This window comes from Chiroxiphia lanceolata, chromosome 15 (genome assembly GCF_009829145.1).
Source record: "Chiroxiphia lanceolata isolate bChiLan1 chromosome 15, bChiLan1.pri, whole genome shotgun sequence".
In the NCBI taxonomy this organism is placed as follows: Eukaryota; Metazoa; Chordata; class Aves; order Passeriformes; family Pipridae; genus Chiroxiphia; species Chiroxiphia lanceolata.
Window position 1 is genome coordinate 11,448,974 of NC_045651.1, and position 15,252 is coordinate 11,464,225.

Below are 15,252 nucleotides of genomic sequence, written 5' to 3' on the forward strand. Positions count from 1 at the left end.
ATCAAAAGGGCTGAGGTCCCCCTTTGCGGCAGTGTGCTTGCGGCTGACAGGGGCTGATAATGGAGGAAGAAATAAACTGTCGAGCAAAGTTAATTAGTCAACATAATAGGTGGATTAAACAGGAGCTGCTGATTGCTGTTTCACATGTCGAAGCATGAGGTGGGAGCTGAAACTGCAATTAACAGACAATTATTATATTTGGTTGTAAGAGGTCGCATGAATAAACATATCTCTATGGGTTTCAGTCTTTAATCCCTTTCCCTGTTTAATGTAAGGAGAAGTGTAGGTCATTTCTTCTTATTGTTTTAGTCAAACTTCTCGAAGGCGATGCGTGCTCCTGGCAAACCAGCAGCCAGCTGAAGGCCAAACCTTTGGCTGGGGTAAAACACTGGGAATGACATTGTTGGGAAAATATAGTGGGAGGGGTGGCTGAATGAAAGCTTAGGGAGTCTGACACTGCTTAGTCTGAATGGGGTAGGAGGAGACCTGGTGTGATGGGCTCGCAGCTCTGCAAGGGACTTGTCCCATGCATCCCCTTGTTTGCTCCATGATGTCTCATGGCTCAGGTGCCCTCAGCCTGAACAGGAATTTCCTTTAGGATGGTGCCTACTGAGCCTCAGGTTTGAAGGGTCCCTCTGGACACCTCTGAGCAGCTGGGTCTTCTACTCTGGACCCAACATTTGCCTGTTTGCCCCTGCTGGGTTGGCTCCTCTCCCATCTCAGGCTGCTCTGGGGACCAGAAGTGTCGGATCCTGCCTCCAGCGCAGTCCTGCTCTGTCTCCCTCACCTCAAACCAAATCCCAGGTGTTGACATTGAGATAAGTTGAGAAATACAAATAATTCTAACACTGGATGAATAGGGTTGTGTTCTCCAGATCAAGACCCCACTGTCAAGCGTGCATGTGTACACAAACATACCTATACGTACTCCCTAAGATAGAGCTTGGGAGAAATTTGGGCAAGTCCAACAACCTGCAGTGACCGTACTGAGGGGATGGCAGCAGAGAAGGGTGGGGGCAAGGCACGCAACAACTCTCATTACAACTTCACAAAATACACTTTTGTTTTCTTTTATTCTCATTTGCAACGTCAACAGCTCTATCTACTTCAGCATGGAAACCGAAGGATAATTTAGGGTGAAACACAGCTGCCCTTGTGTATAGGGGAAAAAATACTTAATAAAGATCCTCTTGTTAAAATGATGGTTAACAGTGTGCTGTCTGCCATGCAGCTACAAACTCTGCAATTTGACTTAAAACTGCATCAAAAGCTTTCGATGCCAAAGACCCACTCATCAATAGCGTCTCTTGTTAGATTTGTACAGCATAAGCACCAGTTATTATGCGAAATAGCTATGCAATTTTCTACAGCTCCCAGCTGTTATTTATTTAACTGAGTTTATTACACTCTGTGCTTTTTAAAAAACATACAGATATATCCAATTTTTCCTACGTTTTGCTCTTGTGCTTGCAGGTCGTGGTGTCTACAACAGTCAATGTTGATGGCCATGTGTTGGCAGTGTCGGACAATATGTTTGTACACAACAATTCCAAGCATGGGCGGAGAGCTCGAAGACTCGATCCCTCGGAAGGTACGCCTTCTTATCTGGAACATGGTAGGCATATCATTTTCATTGGTTGGCATTTAAATGTGGATTTGTTTGGTTTGTGTCTCTGGCTACTGGTTTCAAATTGTCCTGTAACAGTTTATACCCTTGAGGCTGGATATTTTAAAGATGCTGGCCTCCAGACCAAAGGGGGAATTTTTCAAGTAGGTCAGCTCTAAATGCACTGAAATGACAAACCATCAAGCAAACATGGGTGCAAAGTCTGTCCTGTGCGTCAGTGGAGTGTGGCGATTTCTTTTTTTTTTTCTTTTTTTTTTTTTTTTTTTTTTGTGCTGGTTCCATCTTTTCAGCACCCAAAATTGGGGTCTGATCTTTTTTTTTCCCATTGCTTTGATTTTTGACTGTACATCTAAAGCATCCTGCACATTTTCTGAAACTCTCAGCATCCAAATTTTGGATTGGATTTCTTCTATCTATAGGGTGCTGAGCTCTCTAGGAGATTGAACTGCCCTAAATGAAAGCAGAGCCCTTTTGGAAATCCATCTGCTTACTCAAGCCATGGATGAATGTTCTCTTCTGGCTCCAGCTGTGCCAGCTGAGGACATTGCTCTTCCCTGCATGTCACAGCTGTTTGTCTCTCCTCCCTGCTCCAGGCTATTCTTCACCATGGACATGCCAGCTAAGATGGTTGTCTGTTTGCTCCCTGGTCTCCTTCAGTCCAATGAAGTTCATTTGCATTAAACCATTTAAATAACCACTCTTTGCCAATCTAGCTTATTTTGCTGAAATGATTGAAGGAGAAATGGTGCAAGGCAATTTGTCTGGCTTTTCTGAAAGGACAGTAAACCCCAGCAAGGGTGGGATGAGGGCACGTGGCTGGAAGTAGCCCGGGGGACAGTAATCTCTTTTGTAGGGTCAGCTGGTCCTGGAAGGGAACATCTGCTGGTGACTGTAGGTGCTTAAAATGGGAGTTGTTGAGTGCAAATGTGCTTTGAAAAATCTGGATTTGATTAATGTTTTGTTTTGCTCTTTGTCCTCAAAGTTGATGACTACTGCTGAAAAACAAAACAAAAACAGAGGGCATTTCACTCCCCTCTCTCTGTTCCAGCTTGGTAGAATAGCTCTTTGTCTTCAAAGCTGTTTATAATCCTAAATTCAATAGGTGCTTGCTCCCTCTAAGAGATGTGTACCCTCAGCTCCCATTGAAGTAGTAGAGTGCAGAAGGCACCAGTCCTTTATGCTGGTTTGTTTCACAAATATTTGCCAAGGATCTGATGAATAATTAAATAGATTTTTCCGAAGAGTTTGAAGAAACCAGATAAAATTTTCTCTGGGAAAGCAAATGCCACTCAGAAAAATGTTAACTAGATACGTTAAAAGAAATTATTAATGCTGAGAGATGGGAAAATGTGTGGGTTTCTACTACTCAAGATTCCTCTGTAAATAGTTTTTATTCTGTTTATGCTTTCAGGCATCAGTCCTGCAAGCACTTATGCATATATTTAAGATTATGCTCACATATGGTCTTGTTGGGATCAATGAGGCTTCTTGTGTCAGAGAAGCTGAGGGTATTGATAAGTGTTTGCAGAATCGGGTCTCTAGTTCACACTTACTAACCTAAAATTCTTAGCTCAGCAGCATTTCTCATTATATAAACATAACTTACATCTGTATTTATTTAGCTCTAACTTTTTATGTAGGCTATGAGCCATTTTCAGTCATAATTCATGTTATAGAATTTTTTTTCATCCTGCCAACAACCTAATTTAATAAACAAACCACTGTCATAATTTTTACTGAAAATTTATAAGGAATGTATGAACTCTGTCTTTATTAATTAGCAGAAGGCAGAACATTACAAAAGGAAACTTCTCTCGGTTCAACTTTGTAATCTTTCCATTAAGTCTAGTCTTTAAAAAAAACCCCTCCTATTATTTCACTCATATTCCTACTGAAGTAGTTGCCATATTTTTGTATGTTTTTTTTTCTTTCTTTTTTTCCCCATTTCAGTCTTCTCAGTGCGTGCTTTTGGTTGAGGAAGTACTTAATTTCTCCTACATAAATGCTCTTACTCTCATGCAAGGTAGTATCTCATTTTACCACAGGTATCATTGCCATTCTTACAACCTGAGGAATTCTGTTAGCAAAAAGACACAAAAAATGGTAACGCTCGGCTTAGACATCTACACACACCTTAGTTACTGTGCTGATATTAAAAGTCAACATCTGCAAAATATCTCCATGTATACCTTTTGTGGGAAAGGTGATTTTTCTAATCTACTTTCTCAGGCACCTCTCAAGCAACCTCATAAAGCAACTGGTAGTAAATTCTTACTTTTGAATAGCAACCTTCACACTACAAAATTGTTCTCTTTCCAAAGGCTTGGTGGAACCTTTCTTTTTAACCTAAACCCTTCAATCCAGCTCTCCAGGAATTCTATGCACATGTGAGCCCAAGAAAAAAGGGGGAAAAAAAATTCAGTAACTGTTTTAAATGATGCTGTTGGGTACGTAAAACATTTAACTAAAGAAACAAAAATAAAAGGAAAAGGCTTAATGCTCTTGAATTTTGGGCAGCCTCCACAAACCTTAGACCCATTGGAATAGATGACAGTTTCCTCCATGGAAATTAATTTTTATTTTCAGTTCGAGTCATGAAGTATATATTTTTTTTCTTCAGTTTTTGGAATTTTTATCTCAGATAATATCAAAGAGACAGTTTGTTTGCCTTTCCTCTTCCCAGCTTTTCTGCCTCCCTCAGGGGAAGGACAGATTGACCTGAGCAGTGTCCGTAAACGAGGAGATGGGGAGCGAACGTTCTCATGGTTAGTTTGTCTCTGGTTCATTGCTCTGGTGAGCAACTTCTGATCGTAGGTTTGTAAATTCTGGGATCTAACTATAATATGCCCTTGACAAATGTACTCCTGTGGACTCTCCTAGGTGTTTAACTTTTTAACACAAATATCTGATGGCAGTAGAGATGAATGCCTGACTTTGTGAGGACTGGGAAAAGGGGAGACAGGATGTAGCAAGAAGGTGTGTTGATTGCCTAGTTTAGTTAGACAATATCCAGCTTATTTTTCCTTACAAAGTTGTGCTGGGACACACTGCTCTTAAACATGGAGTTGCAGTTTATGCAACACCAAAAAGAGAGTTTGGGTGCCAAAAAGCTGGAAAGAAAACTGCACCTCTTGAGCCACTCAGGAGCCTGGCGTCTCCACATTTGGGTTTTACCATCTCATTAGCAGGTAGCCTGGATTATTTTTGGGACACCCAACATATCTCTATTTATATCTTGCTCGTCAGACAGTAAAATGAAAGTTCTTTTTCGTAGCTCTTTCCTCTGAGTATAACCAGGACCTTAGATCATAGTTTCGTATCCACACGCTGTCCTTGAAACCAGCAGGTTAAAAAGCTCGTCTTTCAAATAAATATATCTATCTTTAAAAGTAATAGCTGGCAGAGGCCAATTATTTCATCCATCTCTGTGTGGTATAAATGGGGTAAGCCACACTAATCTGTGGTTTTCAATAATTATCACTTTTTCATTTACAAATAGTTGGATCCTCACTTGTTTTATATTTATGGTAAACCAGAAAGCTGATGTGGTTGACCTTTCTAAATTATATATATCTATAGTAAGATGTATAGTGAAGAGCCAATAGGCCCCAACAGTAGAATATATTTCAGCTTGTAGTTCATCCCAGGGTGTCAAATTTAAAAGCAAAATCTTTCCAATGCAATTTAAGTGATGAAATTATGAAAGGGAAGAATTCGGGCAGGGTTTGCAACAATTCTTTTCAAGTTTACCAGCATAAAGTCCACCACTGCAGACGTCTGCAAAGTTTCCAGTTAAAACTCTCGTACCGTTGCAAAGTAAAAATTCTTTTTTCTCCCCAAATCTTTGAATGTCTTTACAAGACTGTAAAGCCAATTGCAGCATCAGTTTCTCTATTCTTTTTCTTCTCTGGCAGAACGCAATGCCCTCGAAAAATGATAGTCCCTGAGACCCTGTCAGTTTGCATGCTCTAACACTTTATTATCTAATGATCTAATACGCAACAAGGCAAAGAGGAGGTGCTTATCACCCTGACAAGATGCCTAAGAGAAGTGACTAAATTACTTTATGTACCATTAGCACTAGCTGCCACGGTGAACTCACTGTGAGCGTTTATGCAAATACTCCTGAATACATTCAAGTGGCCTTGTCAGGAAGACGACTGACAAGCAGCTTAAATGCTTTGGTTTTTAAAGGGACAGTTTTATTTCTTTTTCTTTTCCTTTTCCTTCCTCCTCCATAGGAAAACACTGAAGGATTAGGTGATAGTGAGGTTTGCTGATGATTTGGTTATGAGTGAGCTCAGCAGCAGCAAAAGATGAAAGATGCAGTATAGAATTAGGGACAAATTATAAGACATGATGTCAAAATTTGCAGGTGGAAGCAGAGACAACCATGATTTCTAAAGCAATGTCCTGCCGTTATTTTAATATGAAACATACATAAATCTGTGTGTGTGTGTGTATACCTAAAATAGGGCATGATGTAGCAAAACCATTATTAGTGACTGCCTTATGCTGGAAAGGATAGTGCATGGCTGGATTATTTGATAACTTTATTGTGGTACTTGAGACAGTCAAGGTTTTACAATGTTGTTTTAGCTCATGACAGTAATGAGTGACTCAGACCATTTGTGTGCAGGTGCAAAACCTCCTACAGTAAAAAAAAAGTAGTTGCTGTGCTGGATACGACAGGTAGATCCTCTTGTCAGCAGTAGGGCACTTAAAGAGCATTTCTTGACAATCCTGTCCGTCCTGGGCAATCTGAGAGCCCACAGTCACTGCACAACCACAGATTTTCCCCCAACTCCGCAGATTTGAAAGCAAAAATGATTGCTAGGCTGTGTCTTAGTTAATTAGATATTTTCTGTTTAGGTTATTAAAAAAAGGAAAGTTTCCCCCACCATATAAACTATTTTGAGAAAATAATCTTTAAAATAAACCTTTGAGATTGACTGCCTTTGAATATCATTGTTATCTAGCCTTACTGTAATAGAACTGTTGAGAATGAATTGAATTTAGCTGTATGTGCTGGGCAATTCCTGAAAGATGCTCAGAAATCTCACTTAGTGACCTGTTTCTTGTGCTGTAAGTGCCTTTGCCACAACATTAACCACTTAAAATTGACAGTGTGGGGAGTCATTAGGAGAATGCCCCTATGAGCTCCATTTTAACCATTTCAACCCTGAATCCCTTCATGTTGCCTGTCTCCGTGCTAATTGATGAAATTATTACTACGAGACAGAATACTGACTGCAGTGAAAAATGTCAGCAAGTTGAGAAAACTTAATCTTCAAAACTTGATACATTTTACCCTTAGATGGTACAGGTTCAGTTTCATAATCAAAGTTAGGGCCTGCTGCATTCACAAACTGACCAGCTTTAAATAAAGTAACTTCAAAGTTTGACTTGTTTCATCTATGGGTGGAAGCACCTGTTATAGCTTAGTGCTCTGCTAAGAAGAATGTTTTTGTGATTATATGAGAAATATAAACACACAAGCTTTTTCTGCACTGTATCATTCCATATAGAAAAATGCAGGGGGCTTGATTTATTATTTAGAAGGAAAATATTGAAAAAAAATATTAGGATTCTACCACTCTACTTGAGGGGATCTTGCATGTTATTCTGAGTTATGTTCACTTTCTAATTTATTTTCTATGAGGGAAGAATACCTTGGGTTGTTGGACATCTCTATGCATACACAAGGGAAAAAATGTGACTTTTAGAACATTGCACAACATGGATAGTAATAACAGTAAGTGAGCCTTGATATACTGAAAGATTGCAAAACTTCAAGCTGGAAATAATTTTCTTTATTTTTGCCAAGTTGTCTTTTTCATATCGGTTCCTTCATAAATGCAGTGACTCATAAATTCAGGCAATTTTTTACATAATGGCTTGTTATATGTTCTTGGAGCTTGACCTCACTGAGTGTGTAATATTAACCTCTTCGCTACCCTGTGGACTTACTGTATGTTTCACAGAATCATGGAATAGTTGGGGTTGGAAGGGACCTCTGGAGATCATACAGTCCAACCCCCTGCTAAAGCAGGTTTACCTGGAGTGGGTTGCACAGGATCACATCTAGGCAGATTTTGAATATCTCCAGAGAAGGAGACTCCTCAACCTCTCTGGGCAGCCTGATCCCATGCTCTGTCTCACTCAAAGCAAAGTTTTTGTCTCATATCCAGATGGAACTTCTAATAGAAATGAGCACACTAGGACTGGATTAGTTCAGTATGTCTACTCAGATGGAGTTAGAGCATTTGGCCCTCTGAAGAGACAATACATGGCCAGAAAGTAAAGGTGCTTTACTTGAGAAAATTTGTAGATAAAGATGCCAGTATGATCTCATCAAAATTTTAACTCTGGAGCCACTTGAAGTAAGTTGTGAAAACTCTGTCAGGTTATCCACAGGTTGCAAATATTAAGTCAGGGCGTGGTATTTTCCTAAAAATTATATGGCAGGTCAGGGAGGGGTTAAGGGTTTGAGCAATTCCTCACCTGGGAATTGCTGAGTTATCTGTTGGGTGCTATGCAGGATGTCAGGCTCTGTGATCAAAATGATCTCTTCAGGAATAAAATCATAGGATTCATCAGGTCAGCAAAACATAGCAGAGCTAAGATTTGCACAGCTCCAATTTAGGTAACCAAAACTGAGCCGATTAAATTGAACCCCACTGAATTATACTTATGTCTTTTTTAATCTTCACCAGAGAAGAGTCTCTGTCTACAGGCCCAGATCCTGCTTCCTTTTTGGATATTACCAAGAATTGCATAAGAACTGGGTGGGTGGGTAGGTGGAGCCGCCCTTCTCGTAGCCAGTCATATCAAACAAAAAGCAGAAAATCTTCTGTTTCTATTTGTCTGGGTCATAAATCACCCATTAAGGAGAGGTACTCAAAAACTTTGAATATCTGGCTGCAGCAATTCTGATCTTTCAAAATTTATTTTTAGTCTGAGGCTAAAGGAAAACAAGATTTAAACAATGAAGGTGGATTTTAAATGGCTGATTTAGGTGAGAAGATTCCAGAATTTCAGTTCTGCCATTAGTTCTGCTATTTATGAAGTTGGAAGTTTGAGTTCATGATTTTTTTCATTATTTAAAGATTATTGCATAACATATATGTACTAACATTGCTGCTGCTATGTTACAGGAAACTCGGGGAGATACTATTTGAAGTATTCTAGTCATTAATAAAAGGATTGCTTTTACATAATGTCCATGGAAGTACCTCTTGAAAAGTCAAATTCAAATTTGGCTACTCCAATTACCATAGTTAGAAAAGATTCCTGCTTGACAGTCACTTATCAGGGATCTAGTGTCATGTTTAACTGAGAAAGGAAAAAAGGCTAAAATGGAACTGGGAGACACTTCAATTTTAAAAAGATAAGGTGTGGGAGTTTCTACCCATGAGCAACTGTCCTTTTTGGTTTTCAAATAAATTATAAAAACAAACAAACAAGCAAAACAAAACCAAAAACAACCCACAAAAAACCAAACAATCAAAAAACCCACAAAAAACTCAGCCCTTTCCCCGAATATCTAAGTGATGTCAAGCTGTGATATGTTGTTACCTTCTATTGTTACGAGGGTGTCATGAATTCATGGAAAAATAGTAGCTGGATGAAGATAAAGAACATTTTGTGAATTTCCCAGAGGAGCTTTCAGAACTCTGCTCCCAAAATTGCAAAAAGAAGAAAATATGGGGAAAACTGCCATTAAATTTTGATACAGATTTGTATAGAAAAAACCTGAAAAAAACCTGTTTTGTTACAGCAGACAGAAAAGAGAGAAAAGTTCAGATGGAAATTCTCCAACCACCATAAGAGTTGACTCTCATTTGGAGAGTTAGACCAACCACTTGCTGGAGGTTTTGGGTTTCTCTCCAGACTTCAGAGGATTTGGAATACAGTTGTGCAAGTAGAAAAACCTTAGCTACTCTGTTTGGCAGAAACTTCACAGGTGCCAATACAGGAGAAAATTCAGTAGCATTCAAATAGCCAATGAATATTCATAGTTACTGAGCATTCATTACATTTCAATTTGCTTTTCTGGTCACTATGTCACTAATACAATGGCATCATAGGGGAGAAGACTGACATTAGGATTACAGAAATGTTTGAGAGGTACTGCACCATTTGGCAGTGAAGTTTTGCCAGACGTTGTTTTTTCAACCTTCTAAGATGGGCATACCAGGTAATGACAAAACATTCTGTTATTGTGGTATGATTAATATTATTTCTGAACAAATTCCTCTAATTTAGCTTTTTCATTATAGGATATCTTTATTGGTGTTATGTTGGGAAAAGATGTTTTTTTCCACTTCATTCCCCTGCTGATTTGGGCAGAGTGCGAAGGAAAAGAATTTTGTGAATTGTGGTTTGGAAGTGAAGGCCAAGAACTTGTGATTTTCTGAGAACTCATCTGGATGTTGTAAAATGTCATGAATATCAAAGAATGGTGTTCACAGCCATTTGCAGGTATCTGGACACTTCCAAATGTTTCATGTTGAGCATCCCAGTATTTAGATACCCCAAAGCAATCAGTGGTTATGAAAGGTCTTTGCTCCCATGAAAATTAGGTCCAAAGCTGTGAATCAACTGAGTGATAACAATCTCAAGATTAAAGTTTTGTTCAGATGAAAATTTTCCACCAAACTGTCATTTAGAATGTTCTGTTTAGAAAACTTCAAAAATATAGAATTCAGTATTTTTTGCACCTCAGGCTGTACATCTTCTCAGTGAGCTGAGAGAAGATTGGTGTGAGCATTCGAGTATCCCTCTTACTGTCCATTGCAGGGGGCCTGCCAAGTGTTTCCCCAGCAAAATGAGTATTTGACAAAGCTCCTCTGTATGCAAGGAAATTAGTTAATAGCATAAATCAGGACACTGATGCAGAAAATGGAACCCACCAGGGTGGTATGTATGGAGTGGTTTTTCTAATCTGATTTGCCATCTGAAAATTATTAATGTTTAGTAGTAAAGAATAAAAATAAGCTACTAATAATTAATATTGGAATGGAGACAGGCTTTGTGTTTGGCCCAAATCCAGAATACAAGATTTTCAGGAGTGTATGGCATTGCAGAAAGTATGCTTTCATTAAAGCCAGTAGTGCAACTTCCTAAAGTGTTTTTTTAAAAATCTTAGCTCAAACTGTTTGCTGAGCATAACCAGAAAGCTTTGTCACAATTAGTCCTTTCTACTTTCCACCTTCATTCCATGAATTTATAGTTCTCTTTGTGACAAAACAAATCTTTAGCGTGAAAGTGACTGTAATATAAGCAGTGCTGGTTTATGACCTCATTGAGCAAAGTGAATAGGCTTAGGAAGTTTATTAAAAAGATCAAGAATGAAGTTTTGTGAAAAACTTGCCTAAATTTTAGTGGTTTAAATTTATTTCTCAAAAGTAACTCAAACATTTAGATCTACAAGTTAAGGTACAATGGCCACAGTGAAATGCTTAACAAGATACTGCCCTTCATGAAGTGGATGTTTAGGACTTTTTGAACTTCTGATCCATTCTTGTGAGGCAAGTGGTCACTATTGTGTAAGTATACCAAATCAACATTTTTGGAAATTCTTGGACCTAAAGCCAAACTCTCAAAGCACCAAGGTGCCTAAAGCTGCAGGTAGGTGTTTAGTGGGATTTTTAAAACTCTGGGTGCAGAATTTCTATGCCTGTCTGCCCCATACTTTGAAAATTCCATTAGTTGCTTACAGGAACCCCTGGATGGATGGATACTTCCAAAAATCTAGTCCCGAGTGCTGCAGGAACCTGTGTGCTGTTTACTGTACTACCTTTGAAGTGTCTGTTAGCAATGGGAGTATAAAGATCCAAATTAATTATGTTTGGTTAATACCATATCATTATGGTTTTGTAGTAGCTTTCTCAGAGGTTCCGTATCTATCCTGTGAAAAAGCAAAGAGTGTTTCCCACAGAGGTCCCTTTTGGGTTGTGAAATGACAGCAGACGTGCTGGATCTCTCCCCCACTGCTGGAGACTGAATAGACAGCTCATGTTGCTGCTCCCTGAAAACCCAGGCTTGCATATGGAATCCATAGGTTTGGTGTAACGTGACCCATGCCGAGAGGGAAGGCCAGCACTCAGAGGCAAATTGCAGGCCTGACCGCAGCGCTGCTCATCTTTCCAGCTGCAGCTTGTGGGTTTGGTTTGAGGTCACAGCACTTTCCTGCAGGTGAGAGCATTGCTCAACTTCATGGGCTCTTTGAGGAGATGAAGGGAGAGGAAAGAAATATTTCTGACCAGCTTTGGCTCCTGAGGCACCGAAAGGTAAAGCTACTCTGATTAGGGGCCCTTTTGGGAAAATTATTCTTTTCCTGGAATTGTGACCTTGAAGGTGATGCTGAGTGCTGCCTCCTCCTTCGGCCCTGAGCCTGAGCAGAGATGCCTGCTGGAAAGCCCAGAGTCAGGTGTCTGCTCTGTATCAGCTGCCAAATTTTTTTTATGAGGTTGCTTCTGGCTACTTCCTCCCTATGATACCGTCTTGCCGAGGTCCCTTGGTACTTCCATGAGCCAGCACGGAACTCCCTGGGTCTCCAGGCTTCCAGAGGTGTCTTCCCATTTTTGCTCATTGTATAGCAGAAAGAGGATCCTAGTTTAGACAGACTGACTCAGCCAGCCAGAGCCAGAGTCTGATGTTTGACACGCTGCAATGCCTTAGGTAGGTGGTCTGAATACGGCCCTAAATAAATAAATAAAAACCTTGCACGACTTTATCAGACACGTTGAAAGAACAACTTCTCTAAGAATTTGTAGGCTCGAGTCCAAAGTATTCACTCACATTTTCAGCGTGCTGGTTTTATGTGGTGTCATTGCTGGACAGATACTATGAACTATAAATATAATTTTATGCTTATGTTTTTGCAAGTAAAGCCGAAATGGCTGGGAGGGGGTGCCTGACCTTGCACTCAGAGCAGCACAAAAAACAGAGGAAAAGAACAGTCTGAAAGACCCTGCACAGCAGAGACAAGGGGTCTCAGTCTCTGCCACACAATCAGAGCTGCTGCCTGAAATGCAATTCAGGTTATGTCTCCTCCATTGCTGTACTGCTGCCATCACAAGCATGGGCTAAGTGTTATATTGCATTGCTGAATCTATTATTATTATTAATAATAATAATAATTATTATTATTATTTTAATTTTTTTTTTCTTTTTCTTATCCACCTTTTCCATCCCAGGTAGTCATTAGTTTGCAGTGTATTTCTGGTCAGGACAGAAATTTAGTTAAACCTTCTGATCACTGGGATGCTTTTCCTACAGAAGAACCAGATTTTCTACCTTTTCCCTTGGCCCAGGGCCTGGAAACCCGAGGCCGTGCATCGGACCTCGGTCTCTCTGTTGGCAGCTCTGTGTAACCTATCACAGAGACAGCCTAAGCACAATTTTTTGCACATGATGAATATGGATCTTTGCTGCATCTGGCAGGCTGCAACAATGAATGCAGAAGAGTGTCATTAATAGATAATAAAAGCAGAAAGCAACATTAATGGGAATAAGCTTTTCTTTTACTGGGACTGATTATTACTTTTTTGTTCTTGGGCTGTGACTAGATTGAGCTGCAAATAACAGCTACCAGTGCTGTGTGCATGCATGTGTTTTGTTGTTGGCTGGTTTTTAATCTGAAATATTTAACCATGACATCTTCAAAGTGCAATTGTGTCATACATCCTCATACATTAATAGATTTCAAAGATGAAGAGCCTCGCTGCTTTATGTTTAGTCGTGCCTTCATCTATAAATTTATGGGAGTATTATAGTTTAATGAATTGAACAAGTCCCAGAACAACAACAAAAATGCTCTTTTGTTTGAATTTAGATATAGCACACTTTGTTCTTCAAAAGAATAATAAAACCAATATGTTTCTTTAGTGGTAAACTTCAGGGTAACTTCATCTCACATTACTGATCAAGTACCCAAGGATATGTGTGTGCACATATACATATGTGTCTGTGGTAAATAGGGGCTTTCAGTCATGGTGTTAGACACAGGCTGAACATTCGTATTCTGATAGCGATAGGCAAACCTCCGAGAACAGATGGAGCAGAGTTCAGCACAAAGGTTTAATCCTATCAGGATGATTCCTGTATGGCCATCTGGATAATCCGGTGCACAAATTCAGTGCCTGTTAAAAGTACAACGTAGGCCAAGATTAGCGTCACAGATTTTCCACTAGACTTGTTCATATTTGACTTTATGATTCTCAGACTCCAGAAAATTGCATTAGAGAGCCTGTGATTTGTGAGAGAAATCAGATGAGGAATAAGAACTCTTAGGGTACTTGAATTTCCCTTGAAGAAAGTGGATTACAGGCACTCCCTGTCCCTGGCAGGACTGCTTTGTGTTTCTGTGCGGGTTGCTCTGTTTCTGAAAGACGATTACTGTGAGCTCTCTGTTGTGGGCAGACTTTCTCAATTCTGCTGAACAAAGAGACCTCAGCTAAAAATTAATTTTAGTTGGATCTTGTTTTTATCAGGAAAATACATTTTTTGTTTGCTCTAGAATTCGTCTCAGGTGAATTTCTGATTGTTGTGCTGTATGACAGAGCAGGAGTTTTAACTTATTTTGGGGGAGCAGAGTTCTGGGTTTTATTTTGTGATAGTGAAAGATTCCATTAAATTTTAATTGATACTAATATTTGGTTTGGCAGTGAGAATTTAGATTTTGATTGAAGTCTATGTTTCATCTAAAATAGTTTCTGTATATCATCAACTAAACCTTGCCAATGTGGCCATAACATACCAGTGTACATCAGAGCATCAGGGCTCACCCCTGTTGTACTCTGGATGCTGGGCTTTGTACACCTTACAGAGAGGAGGTGCTGTGGCCAAGGTGCTTTTGTCTAGTCCCATGTTCTAACTCTAGAGACATTTGCTGTGGGAGATTTATTGTTTTGTTAAGATACTGATGGAAAATAAAAGAGAGAAAACAAGACTAGAGTGAGGGTAAAACAAACCTGGAATTCAGAAATTGCACCCACCTGCCCTTCTGTTAGGTTGTGATTCAGCAAAACAGTAAACCACAGGGTTAACATTCAGCAAATGGCTGGTTCCATCCTATAAAATGCTTTGTTGGATCCTGAAGGACCAGTCAGGAAAATTAAGTATTATTTGGAGTATGCGAGCTATGCAGAGATGTTTGTTTTGACAAACTTTTAGGGTTGATTCATATTGCACATTTTGGGCTTCCATTCGCAAGGTTGCCTTTATCCTCACCCAGAAATTGCATCAGTGCAACTATTTTTAAACTTTAGTGCACTTAACCAGATGCAGTCTCCTTTCTGGACATACCTATTGTTTTTAGAATAGTCATATTTGCTTAGTTGGGCTCTGTAACTTCATCAGCGGAAGTTAAATCAGTGGGAAGCCATTGAAATGGGGGAAGCATAAAGGATTTTTTTCACTGTTTTACTAACAAAACTTTTAAAGTCCATATTCAGACACACCGGTGCAACCCCATGTGTGTATCACACCTTTGTCCCCTGCATGGTATTGCCTTTGGCTTTGCCTTATCATTCCTGTGCCTTTGCAAGTAACACCATGGGCTGAAGGAAGGAGTGAAGAAATAGAAGTGCAATAATTTGGGGGCTCATAGGAAAGCA

At 39.6% G+C, this 15,252-nt stretch overlaps 1 protein-coding gene across 8 annotated transcripts in view; it reads left to right on the forward strand.

Moving 5' to 3' along the window:
* Positions 1-15,252, forward strand: part of EBF1 (EBF transcription factor 1) — a 272,939-nt gene that overhangs the window by 178,270 nt on the left and 79,417 nt on the right. For 4 of the 8 annotated variants that reach the window (XM_032703203.1, XM_032703204.1, XM_032703199.1 and 1 more), the window contains exon 8: positions 1,474-1,615. In XM_032703203.1, coding sequence (XP_032559094.1) covers positions 1,474-1,615 — 142 coding nt within the window. The remainder of the gene's footprint in view (positions 1-1,473; positions 1,616-15,252) is intronic. The other 4 variants (XM_032703205.1, XM_032703206.1, XM_032703201.1 and 1 more) reach the window with 1 other exon arrangement.